General features: G+C 42.6%; 1 protein-coding gene across 2 annotated transcripts in view; it reads left to right on the top strand.

The window, feature by feature from the left end:
• Window positions 1–12,970, top strand: part of DOCK2 (dedicator of cytokinesis 2) — a 2,833,934-nt gene that overhangs the window by 2,170,378 nt on the left and 650,586 nt on the right. For both annotated transcript variants that reach the window (XM_069654309.1, XM_069654310.1), the window contains exon 30: window positions 4,251–4,329. In XM_069654309.1, the coding sequence (XP_069510410.1) occupies window positions 4,251–4,329 (79 nt within the window). The remainder of the gene's footprint in view (window positions 1–4,250; window positions 4,330–12,970) is intronic.

The following is a 12,970-nucleotide window of genomic DNA, read 5'->3' on the forward strand; positions in this document are numbered from 1 at the left end:
CCAAACTCTTCCTCCTCAGTGACTTCAATATCCACCTCGACTCTCCTGAAACAGCCACCTCACTGTTCTGTGACCTCTGTGACTCCCTCTCACTATTCTTCCTTCTGGTCTGACACACTCAGCAGGGTATATTCTGGATTCCCTAATCTATGGGGAAATGCATATCTCTAACCCTGATCTGATCACTCTCTCCTCCCGCTATCCAATTTAAACCACAAATGCAGGAGAGTATTTTTCCAGAAAGTTCACCTGTTGCATACCTCCACAGGCTTTCGCCCGAAATGTCACATGGAAAACTCCAAGAGGTAAACATTTCCCTTTCTCATGGGAGCACGAAACACAACCTAGCTTGCTTTTGGCTCCTGCAACGTTATCGGGCAGCAGTCCTTGAAGCACTGCAGACTAACAGAGGCGAGAGAAAACATGTTTTTCTAGTATTTCAAAGAATGCAAACAGTATTCAGAGCTCACATTAACTGAAGCTTGAGGAAAATTTGCATTGCTGTTCTGAGCACACCCAGAATGCATTTCATACAGACTCCATGTTTTTAGTTGATTCAAAAAGCATTACACCACTCCTCCCAGTTTCAGCCCCACCTGCACCACTTCACTCTCTACCTGGGGCATCCCCTAGGTTTCTATCCTATTGCCAAAGCTGTTCAATATCTATCTCACCTCTCTTGCTCACCTGATTTCCTCCTTCTCTCCTGATTTCCAGTGTTGACACATAGTTTTCCTTCAAACTTCTCTCTACAACTTCTTTATCCTCCTCTCTTATTCCTGATTATTTATCTGCTATTCAGCATTGGTGTGTGGCTCATTACCTCTATCTTAATGCCAGTCGGACAGAGATTCTTCTTATTGGGACACCTGCCCCATGTTTCCCTCCTATCCTCTGGCTGCCCTCCTTGGTCCCTCTACCTTCACCATCACTTAAGGCCAAAAACCACAGCGTCATATTTGACTCTTCTCTCTCCTTCACCCCCACATCTTGAACTTTGCCAAGAAGGCCCAATTCCAACTTCACCTCCTTAGAGTCATTCTCCTTTTCTTCACCTTTCCACAGAAGCTCAATGCTTCCAGATATCTGTTTCTCTCTAGGCTGGACTAGTGCAACATCCTCTTCCTCAATCTCACCCTTTCCTCCCTATGCACCCTTCAACTAATCCAGAATAGGGCTGCAAGATTTATCCTTGGTCTCAACCCCAGGGACTGTATCCCTCCAGCACTAAGATCTCTCCACTGGCACCCGGTGGCCTCAAGGATCAAATTCAAGACCCTCTGCATCATCCACAAGGCTTTCGCCAACCCCCTCTCTCTCTAAATACCTCCATGCTAGATTAATCCGCTCCTCTAACTCCATCTCTCTGCATGTCAAATGCTTCTCCAAGCAGAAAGTGGTGGGGCAGGTCTCTCTCGCCGGCTGATGCTGCTCTTTGGTACAGCCTCCCTGTCCCTCTCAGACTTGAGCCAGACCTTCGCAAACTTCTCAAAACTCTTTGTTTTCTCTACCTCTTTCCCTCTTTCCCTTCCCTGCTAATCACCCCACTGCAGCTGACTCTAGCACCCTGGACCTTCATGAATGTCACAGGTTACCAGGCCCCTGCCCAGTCATCACCAGAACTGTCCCCCCTCCCAGCACTGCACTATTGGGACCCTACCCTGCGGCTGTGCATCCCACCCTTGGGATTCCTCCACCCTAGCACTTAGCCAGTGGCCTCCTCCCTTGGAACCCCTCAGCACTTCCCTCCTGCACTGTTACCAACACTTGCCCATACCGTGCTCCCTCCCCCTTCACTCCCCTATCTCCTGCACTTCTCATAACTGCACTTTCACGTCCGAATGCCACAAGTCCTAGTAGGACCACAATTGTATATTTACTGTCTTTTGCCATTATTACTCCCTGTGTTCCCTCCCCATTTTGACTCGTGGTGCCTGCAAAAACTATTTTGTTGTACAGGTGCTTAATAAATGCTCAATAAATAAATAAATACATGTTACTGACTGCACACAATGGCGGCTGGAGCATTTGCGTGCCAGCCGCCAGACACAACCCCTTTGTTTCTATGTTAGTTGTAAGATGTAAGATTTGATTAAATTCCATGCATCTTTACGTTGTCCAGTCTGCATCACATCGCTGCATGGTCATTATAATCACTATATGATCACTATAGGCCCCCCACTCTATATAACTCGCTTCCACACCCCACATCCGACACACCAAAGACTACTTGTAATTCCGCAAACTACTAAAAATGCGGCTCTTCCCATAACACTGATGGCCACCCAAAGATGTTTCCAAACCCCCTGCAATCCAGCGACGAAACACACAATGAAGCTGTCCTACCTGGTGCTCACCCACATGATAGAATAGAATGGATGGATTAGAGGAATGATTGGAGTGAATGGATTTGAAGGATGGAGTAAACGGAGTGGGTGGACACAGTAAACAGAATGTCAAAGTTGATCGAGTAGAGAAAATAAAGGAGTTAATGGAGTGGATGGAACGGATAGAGCGACTGAAACGGATAGAGTGAATGAAACAGATTGAACGGATGGAGCAGATGGAGCGGATGGAGCGGATGGTGGCAACACCAGTTCACCATGTTGTTGCCATATATCTGTATCCCCTATATATGCTATCTACCTGTATTCCGATTTATATATATATATATATAATATATATATATATATATATATATATATATATATATATATATATATATATATATATATATATATATAAGATCTCAGGCACTTTTACTGATAGCTACCATATAACAACACTCTCTACTATACACCATCATTCAACTAGAACACAGCTATACCCCTGATAATTCGGCCTAGCTGTTCACATACGAACACGACTCCATGATCACCTCATCACCCTAATAAAACGCAGCTAGCTGAGCACATTCCGGCTAGCTGCTCGCATAGGCGTTCCTCAGGCCTAACACATCCAGAACCCAGGCTGGGTGTCCACCCACCAGACTGAACACATCCAACTGATTTCCTCAGAACCACACCTATCGCTAGGAAGCAGCTATCATCCAACAACTACACCAGCTACACACATATCAGGTACACCCATGCACCATGATACTCTCTCTCTCTCTACTGACTTGAACTGTGGTTCCTGAGGGCGTTCAACCTACCACTGCTTTGAGGTCATACCAATGATATATAAGGCGCTAAATAAATGCCAAGTGACATAACATAACATAACATAACATAACATAACATAACATAACATAACTAGTTATGAGTGGTGACCAAGACCGAGCTGAGAGTCAGTGGCACAGAATATGCTTCTTCGAGGAACATGGGGGCCTCACTAGGTCTCACAAGGGGTCCCCTTTATTTAGTGTTACACCACTGCATATCTCAGAGTATGTCACTGGACATAAATCCATGTTGAAACGGGGTTATATATGACTCTCATCCAAACCTGAAACATCTCTCTGAAATATTGCGGAATATTCGAATAAGGTAAAGCAAAGTATGGCAAATACAGAGACATCTATCCGAAAAATAAATTAGTTTTCATAATGAAGAAAAGGAAAGCGATTCTCATAAAATAAAATAATTAATGGGAATCGTGCCTCAAAGGGAACTTTGCATTTCAGACTGCAATATCCCTGCATTTCTCATGCTGATGATGTGGCCATACTGTAATGCTAGCCATACCACACTTATGGGATATCATGGTTCAAGAAAGGAAACCCTAAGCAGGTATTCCAAGTACATCGACTCGCCATCCAGTCCACGGTCCATTCTCAGTTATGTTTGTGTTCTAAACGCTCCTGTGCCTTCATGGACAAAGTGAGCACATGTTCCTCATTGTTCGTTGTGCTTCTCCGAGACTACGTTATTGTTCACCTAATCTGACCTGTGATCGAAAAGTGTCATCATGTTAAAGTACTCGTTGCATGCACTGTTTTAAATGTTTTATGTGTTAGTCACACTGCTGCACTTGGTTAAAGCCATGTGTTAAATATAAAGTCTCGCAGTTTGGTAAAACACTATTTTTATGATGAAAACACGAACAGATAAGGTTGGTCCAAAAATGACAATAGAGGTATTCTAGAAACAAAGACAACATATATGTGACTCCACTATTGGTCCTAAACTACAAAGATAGTCATGCTGACTGCTTTTAAATGTGACACTTCATCAGACAAGTTCTTGAAATGTAGCACTTTAAAATGATGCTAACTTTTTTCTTATTAATAATGTCTTTGTTCTTTTCAGAGTGTTTCTCAGAGCCATCAACAAATTTGCAGAAACCATGAACCAAAAGTTCTTGGATAATATGAATTTTGAAGTTCAGGTATGCTCTTTTGCAGTTGCTCACTTCGGTCCAGTTAGCATTTAGAAATGCTTCCCCACATAAAATGTATGTGATGGTTTGACGTAAAATGGAGAAATAATTTAACAAAATTCAATATTCAGAAAAAATGATCGAATTTTTGCTTTTCTCAAGTTTTTTAAATGTTAATTAATGCTCTGATTTTCAATATGTTGAATGGTTATTGACAGAGTGTACTTTTCAATTTCATTTGCCCTCACAACTAAACTCATTTGTGTACAAATAAACTAAAATGTAATTTAATTTTACATACCCCGACTAAATATATTACATATGTGATGTTAATGCCTGTTTAGTTATGTTTACATTTAAGTTCCAACTAAAATTCTGAATAGAAACTTCAACCCACAGCCACAGGATGGATACACTGGAGCACACAACACCTAGGAGTATGTCAACACCTTTCTTATTCCCTGAGGGAAAGGGTTGGTTTCCTCCGATTAGATGAAGATACAACTAAAAAAGTGAGAATCTAAGACAACTGGACATGATGGCAGATGAGAAAATCCAGTGAAGGGACTTTGATATGAGGGCCGAGTGTCCTGAGTCCAAATATTCACTCCCTTATAAACTTCACAAACTCGTAGGGTGTGTGCATTCACGAGCACATCCTTTAAAACCCTCACAGTCTCATGGACGTTTTAAATGCCACAGCATATTTCTTTGACTTGTCTTATTCCGATGAGCCCAATGTCGAGTTCTCTTCTGGGATACCTTAGCCTTAATTTGATGGGGCAAGACTGATTGCATTACCCCTCTTACCCCTGGGTCTCTGGATTCTTTATCGAGGCAAGATGGTAGCTTTCTGTGATTAATTTCAGAATGTCGTCCCTGTTTTCCTGGGAGAACCCCTTCTCATATGGTTAGAGTGATGTGTCCTCTATTCAGAAGATCCCCTCTGGGTAGCAATATGAGGGAGGAGCCCATGGCAAGGGGGTTCTCCTATGGATTTGGGTACGCTATCCTAGAGAGAACACAATAACCCCAGTAGCTCACTTTATTACAACACACCTTCCTCATCACATTCCTGAAACCCAGACCCTAACCTCCATAACTACAATTCCCATATCCCGATGTCCTATTGTCTGATAGATAAGGGATATCTTGCTTTTGGAGAGAAGATAAAACAAAGCGTTATTCTGCCATGGGAAAATACAAGTACTGAGACAAGGAAGCAGAGCCGAGTAATGCCGAATTCTCAGCAGAACCAGAAGGAGCAGTCTAGTGTTTAGAAGACGCCGATTGGCTCCAAGCAACTCCCATCCTGGAAGCAGAAGTTTAAAGATGGAACAGGAGCAGATAACAGAGAGTTGCACCCAGATAATTACTTCCAGGGAAGCCGAACTGAGAAGTCCATAGGCAAGCAGGAAGACAGCGAGAGAAGGAGGAATACAGGAGCTGGTTTGCCATGCCGGGATCATAGCAGTAAGAGAAGAGAAGAGGATCCTCCCTGGTGACTGCGGGAACCGAGAAGCAGTGCCAATGCCACCCGAACACATTGAAGGGCTCAGGAGTGAGGTGTGAGCTGCAAAGGACAAGCAAGCCACCAGACGAAGCTGGTAAGCACTTGAAGAGGAGGCGGGACACCGGGGAGCTTCCATGTATTTGCTGTGAGAGGCCCGAAGAACACCAGAGAAAGTTGGTGAGCCCTTGGAAGGGAAGCTTGGTCACTGGGGCACATTGGCAGCTACATCTGATAAGTGCCAGGCAGAGGCGTTGGTGGAGGGCTATAGACTCTGGTCTTTTGGTTGTAGCACCGGGTTAAAGTTTAGGGGCTACAACCAAAAGGCTAGGTAGGCCCGAAACTCAAAAGTCCTGACTTTAGTGTAGCCCCAGATCTTTTCCAGATCTTGCAACACCCCTGTGGTGCCAGGTACATGAGTCGGGTCACCTCCGAGCAAGGAGGTTCGGTCACAGAGACATTTAACAAAAAAAGTGAATGAAAGAGGGTTTGAGATCTGATACTTTGACAAAAGTAATCCAGAATATTGGAACTGTGTGAATAGGGGAAATACAGAATAAAGAAAGAACCTGGCAGGAGAGTATATGAGATGTTTGGACATTTGAGAAAGAAAGTAAATGAAAGTGGGTTTGAGACCCAGTGTTTTGGGGATAACAATACAGAATATTGGAGCTATGTAAATGCAAGAAATACAGAAATAAAGTGAGAGGCTCGCAGGAGAGTATATCAGGTGTTTGGCGAGCCTGGGATTTGCACCCAAATTGTGTTACTTTGAAAAGATAATCCAGAGGAAGAGTCATGCCTGTGGGGAAATTACAGCGTTTGTGGAAAAGACTTTGGAAGGGGGTTATTTCCCCTCGAGTGGATTGCAACACCAAGAGGAGAGATTTATCCTCTTGGGCCTTAAAGAATTTGCTTATTCTTTGGAATGTTTGATTTGGTGGAGCGAAACCAGGGGAAGGGAGCCATTTCCAGTAACTGTGAACACTATCCATTTTAGAACTTGTGTTGAATTATACCTTTTTGTTTAACAGTTGGGAACTTTTCAAGCCAGAGACAATAACCGTGGCACTTTAGAGTTGGTTGTCGAATGCAAAGGCTAAGATAGGATTTCGGACACAGGATGTTTTGTTTTAGAGATCTTCACACAGGATGGATCATTAGTTCTAGTTGAGGTAGGGAAATACCTCCTAGATTAGGGACATTGGGGCATTTTCCAAACCCTGTATGATTTAATAAAAGTCTTTCACCAATACCATTAGCCCACTGTGTCTGCGACTTATTCCTGGATCCTCACATAGCCATCTTGCCTTAGAGGTTCTTGATGCTTTATAGTGGTAAGACGGTTATCTTGCTCTCTTGCACCGGGGATTCTTCTGGCAACATTTCTCTTCCCACTACCTAGGTATTTCTCAAATTGATAAAATATCAGCCCTTTGAAACCAATGGATTCTCCAATGATGCATAATCTGCAGATGTAACTTTCTTTCCTCTAAAACCCGTCTACCCGTGCATGATGTGTGATCAGGTAGAATTGTTGGCCCATTTAAAGCTATTTTAATGCTTCTGTTGCCCACTTCAAAGCGAGATACTCCAATTAGATGATGGTTTACTTTTCACTCTTGACCTAGAAGTTGATGACAAATGTATAGGTTTGACTGATATAGAACAAGCCACTCCAGAAATAACATTGATCCCATGCCCACTTGAGATGAGTCTATTTGTGAAATGAATGCCTAGGTTAAGTCTCACATGGCAAGTAAAGGGAGCTACACTAGACATTTTTCGAATATTGAAATGCTTCACATTTGGACTCCCTCCAACCTGATGGGGAAGGCTGTTCCGATTTTAACTTGTGAACTTTTGGGTATGGGGTCTCTCAATTTTAAGAATGTTGTGATAAACTCCTGTAGTACCAGACTCAGCCCAAAAAGGCTTGCAGCTCTTTCTTAGTTGTTGGACCAGGTCTTTATTTGACTGTGGGCATCTATTCTGACTGGTACTGCACTAGACCATTTCCCCTGCCGAATCCCAAATATTGCATTGTGTATTAGGCACTCTGACCAGATTAGCTGTTAACCAAGCCTTTTCTAATGTCTGGCCTACAGAATATATCTGATGAATATGCTCTTCCCAGGGCTTGCTATTAGTGATAATGCCTTCTCTATGTGTTTGTGTGAAGGACTTATATGGCCTCAACAACAAATCCATAATCCACCAGAGAGTTTAAAAATGTAAAATGCGGAATTGAAGGAAAAGAAAAGGCTGTTTCCCCTTTATCCTCAGCGGTGAAGGGAATATGTAAAAAGGCCTCTGTTTTATTTTAAGTAGATATACATTTAGAGGACCAATCTCTTTAATGAATTGGCCCACCTTTACCATGGGTTGTGCATCGAACCAAGAAAGCTCATTTACTTTGTGAAAGTCAATGCAAAATCATCAATTCCCATTGGTCTTTTTACCATCCCTATTGGCGAGCACCACTGGGTATGGGAGTGTTATATAACTGCAAGTTAAGCTTCTTCTTTATCTCCTTTCTCACAATTATTCTACAAGCCTCTGGTAACTAGTAGAGTTTTATCTGGACAGACTTACCTGGGGAGTGTATGAACATAATGAGGACACCCCTGAATCCCTTGTGCAACCCAGAAAGGTGGTAATAGAAATAATATCTGAAATCATTTAGATCTTGTTTCTGAGATGTGTGTAATCCTTTACAGTGTTTGGTAACTATTCATCTGTGACTTCAGCCAATTAACATGATAGATCTGATTGTTATTACATCTATTGGACTGCTGGACCCTAGAGGTGAAGTGGGCTATAACCTCAGTAACTATATTGGGCAAGGCTATTGCAGTTCAGAAATGTGGGGGAGACCCCTAACCCCCACCTTAAACTATTTCCTTACCCCACCATACATCTATATTTAATTCAAACTGACTGCAAATCCGAAAGAATTTGAGCAAACAAAAACATGTGGTCAATTCGGAAAAGGTCAATTGGGCCACAATCAAGTATGCTAATACTCTTTCTATCCTATGCTCTCAGTTTTCCTTACAGGATGTTAAAAGTCTGGTTACATCTTTCAACAGGTCCAGAGATGCATAGGGTGTGCAATGTTAAGCAGATCCTTAATCTCCCCCAGGGGCTTGGGCATAAAACTCAATGGAGAGGATCTCTTTAGGGAATGTGGCCACAGTGAAAAGAGTTACTAGGTGTCTAAGGATCTGTGTGTAGGTGTTCGCCCCAAGTGGAATAAGCTTGGGCTCAACATAGCATATGTTGACTAGGACATATTGATTACCTGGCCTCAAAGAGTCTAGGGTCCCATTATTTCCATACCAATGTGAGATGAGCAATATCAGTAATGGGCGGGGGATGTAAGTATCTGTCTATTAAGGTCTGTAGTGGATGGGAGCGCATGTTCATTATTTCCTTAGAATAATGGTAAATACCAAGTCAGAAAATTAATATCCCTTTCTTTCAAAAGAAATGGGGGCCTACAAATACATCTTTGGTCTCTTAGTGGGATGTGTAGAGCTAAACAAACCCCATCCTTCCTTTGGGATGTAGGTTGGGAGCTTCCAGGATATCAGGCATGAAAATAAGATGATACACTATTTGGGAGATTAATCCTTTTTTTTCTACTGTGCTTAACTGAATCTTGTGGTGCATTACTAACACCATTAGATCACCCCAGTAGTTTTGTTCTATCAACCTAGCTTACAAATCAATGTAGTGATTTTCTGTATTTGATTTTGATGCAGTTCACCCATAGGTGCCTCTAGGTATTAATGTGTTAGGCTAGTTCTAACCAGTGTACATATTCCAGGAGGTATTGCTATATATCCTGTGCTAGATAAATAAAAGCTGACTGCCCATACGTAGCTTATTGTGATAGGTAGCCTTCTGAGGACAAGCATACTACCTTATGATGTAGAGGTTGTTTTATGGGTGTGAAACCTGTGTCAAGTTCTGCATATACCACCTCTAGTACCATTTCTATCTCCGGGTAGGAGCAACACAAAATATAGTACATATAGGTAGTTCAGCACATTTATTTATTCTCTTTGCAAAATGGTTGGATGAATTCCTATTGGATTGTGAACCAACAAGTGAGATTTTAAGACAACAGTAGCGATACATGGGGATAAAGCAAATCCAAAGGTCTGCTTATGCTAAGAGCCCCTAGGGCCCAGAGACCAACTGTAAAGTTCCTATTTCACTTCAGGAAATCATGAGGTGTCTGCTTCCAGGAGATCACCCTTTAACTGAATTCCAGTCTCATTTTAATTTCAAGTGCCTCATCACACTTCTTTTACTCTCTTTGCCTTGGCTGATGATCCAAGCGCTCCTCTGGGATCCTGTAGACTTGAAGCACTCCTAAATGAGAAACACATATGTTATTTCTCTTGCCCTAGGGACATGCAGATGCTGCACTAAGGTAAGAACTGCAAGTTCCCCTCTTGGTTCAGGGGGATTCTGGGTAGGATTGTCTTCTCCCTACTTACGTCTTTCTCATGCTGAAGTACTTATGACCTACCACAGGGGTCTCTCAAAGTATGTGCACACATTTAGTTGGCATTGACGGCTTTGCAGCTGCCAGCAATATTTGTACTAGAGCACCCAGCAGGATACTTTTAAGCTACTCCTTTTCAGAGTCTGGCACCAGCTGGCCTTTATGCCATAGCTTTCAACAGGCCTTAAATGCTAGGATTTGCAGTATGGATAACTTGACTTAGCTATCTCTTGTTCTGTTTCAATCTGTGGCCTGTGTGGGGTGGCCCTCTAAGTTTCTTACTAGTTATCTCACATTATTTTCTTCTTCGCAGTACACTCACACTGGTAACATCCACACTGGCATTGGGCTTATTCTCCCTTTTATAATTAGGTTTTGGAAATCATTGTTTCAATAACTCATCTGGTTTGTGGGTGTGTCCCTCAGACCTTTTTTTTTTAATTTGACCCTAAATTATCCAGGGTAATCCAGACGTGTGGACCCCTTGATCACTGTGCTTGGAGATGCACAGTTTCACCTCCCTGATGGCTGAAACATGTCTCTGGGTTTGCTGTTGGTATGCTTGTTCAGAGGAGTATTGACTTGCATTTTGGTGCTGTACTGCTTACAAGGGTGGGACCAGACTGGTATGCAAATGGATATTTATCCTCTGTGGAAGGTACAGTGAGCTAAAACATGGTTGTAGACCCTCCTGAGTGGGCACCATCATAGAGATCAAGTAATTTAGCTGTGTGCATTCTTGGCAGAGGGGCTCCCAGAATTATATTTGAATGTTTATGAATACTTGGGGTTGAACCCTAATTTACCCAGAGTAATCTAGCTGTGGGCCCATGCTCACTGTGCTTAGAGAGACACAGCTTCAACTCACTGATGTGGCACAACTAAGCCAAAACACATCTCTGGGATTGCTGTTGGTATTTTTTTCTCAGAGGAGTATTGCCAAGCATTTCGATGCTTTACTGTCTAAACGGGTGGGGCTGCAAATGGTTATTTCTCCTCTGTGCAAGGTAAAGTGAGCTAAAACATGGCAGCAAACCCTCTCGAGTGGGCCCTTTCCGAGAGAACAGGTTATTTGGCTGTGCTTGTTCTTGGTAGAGTGGCTCCCGGACCTTTTTTTTATATGTCTCTCGATTAAGCACAGTGTTAAGTATTGGCGTGTTTCGGATGGGTCCTTCACCTACCAGTTGTTTGCCCCTTTTATTCAGTTTGTGTGCTTGTTTGAATACTATTGTTTGACCTGTGCTTTGGTCCTCACACTCAGTGATCTCAAAAAGTATGTTCACAATGTTTGGATTAGGCACTAGTGTTATGGTAGAGGGATGTTCCAGCATTCTGGCTGGTGTAAGGGTGCGGAAGTACGAGTCTGACACAGTGGTGGCATGTTTTTGAGCAAATACTTTTTTATAATCAAAATAAAGAAAAGGAAAAACATATCTTGCTCTATAACTATGAGGGGCTGCCTTGCCACAACAAAAATACTACAGACTCAGTCAGTATGTCTTGTAAAATAAAATGTGCACTGTCCTGTGTCAAAACCTATTTCCATCCCTTACACTAAACTAAGGAAAACTGGTGTCTTGTTGATCCAGAAGGATGCTCTTCTCATTCTGGATACAGACATTTAATGTTCAGTTATTGAGCGGAAAACACCATGAGCAACCTTTAAATACTGTTTCCAAATCTCAAGGGGTAGTGTCTTCCCCTTGTTCTTCTCCTTTGCAACACAATGTAGTGCCACGTCTGGTACACTGCCCTGCCAAACTTGATTGTAGATCCTTGTTTCACCAAACACAGTTCTCATGTATAAGGGGGAAGGGAGGGAGGGACCTCTTCCCCTGTTCCTTTCTTCAACAAGACAATGTAGTGTCAAGTCTAGTATAACATCCTGCCAGACTTGATTTTAGAATTCCAAAATATGTTTCTTCATGTAGCAATGGGTCACTTACCCTTTATTTTATCTGTTTGCACCTCTCTTTCTTTCTTTCGTGAGTCCAAGACCCCTCTGGAATGTCTTGGGGTTTCCCCAACTTGTTTTGTATCTTGTTTTCTCTTTTTCATCTTTTCCAGACAGTTGTAGTGTCAAGTTTGGTGTGATATCCTGCCTGACTTGACTGTAGATCTTGGAATTCCTGAACATGTCTCTTCTTTTAGTAATGGGTACTCAACCCCTTGTTTCAGCTCCATGTATTTCTCTTCCACTTTTTCATGAGCCCCAGATGCCTCTGGGCTGTCTCGGGGTCTCCCCGATTTGTTTGGCAGCTCCTTTCTCTTTCTTTTGAGTCCCAGAACCCCTTATAGTCTCTTGAGTTCTCCCTGACTTGCTCTTGTCCTCAGCGCCTTATCTATTTGCTTATCTGGTCTTTCGTGGGTCCTTGATCCATGTACCTTGCTTTTGTTCAACTTCATATGAACCCCAGACCCTGGTGTGCTGTTTCTGCGGGTTCTCTACCACTGCTTCACTCAATGCCCAACCAAACAGACTTGGTGTACTCTCCTGCCAGGTACTGTTCTACATTGGATGTTTTATAAAATTTGCTCCAGCTGTTACAGTTAATTTGTTATCCCTTTGTGTATCCGGGCATAATGATGCATCTCGGTTTAACTTGCTTCTGACTCTCCAT

This window comes from Ambystoma mexicanum, chromosome 3q (assembly GCF_040938575.1).
Source record: "Ambystoma mexicanum isolate Mex_15411 chromosome 3q, UKY_AmexF1_1, whole genome shotgun sequence".
In the NCBI taxonomy this organism is placed as follows: domain Eukaryota; kingdom Metazoa; phylum Chordata; class Amphibia; order Caudata; family Ambystomatidae; genus Ambystoma; species Ambystoma mexicanum.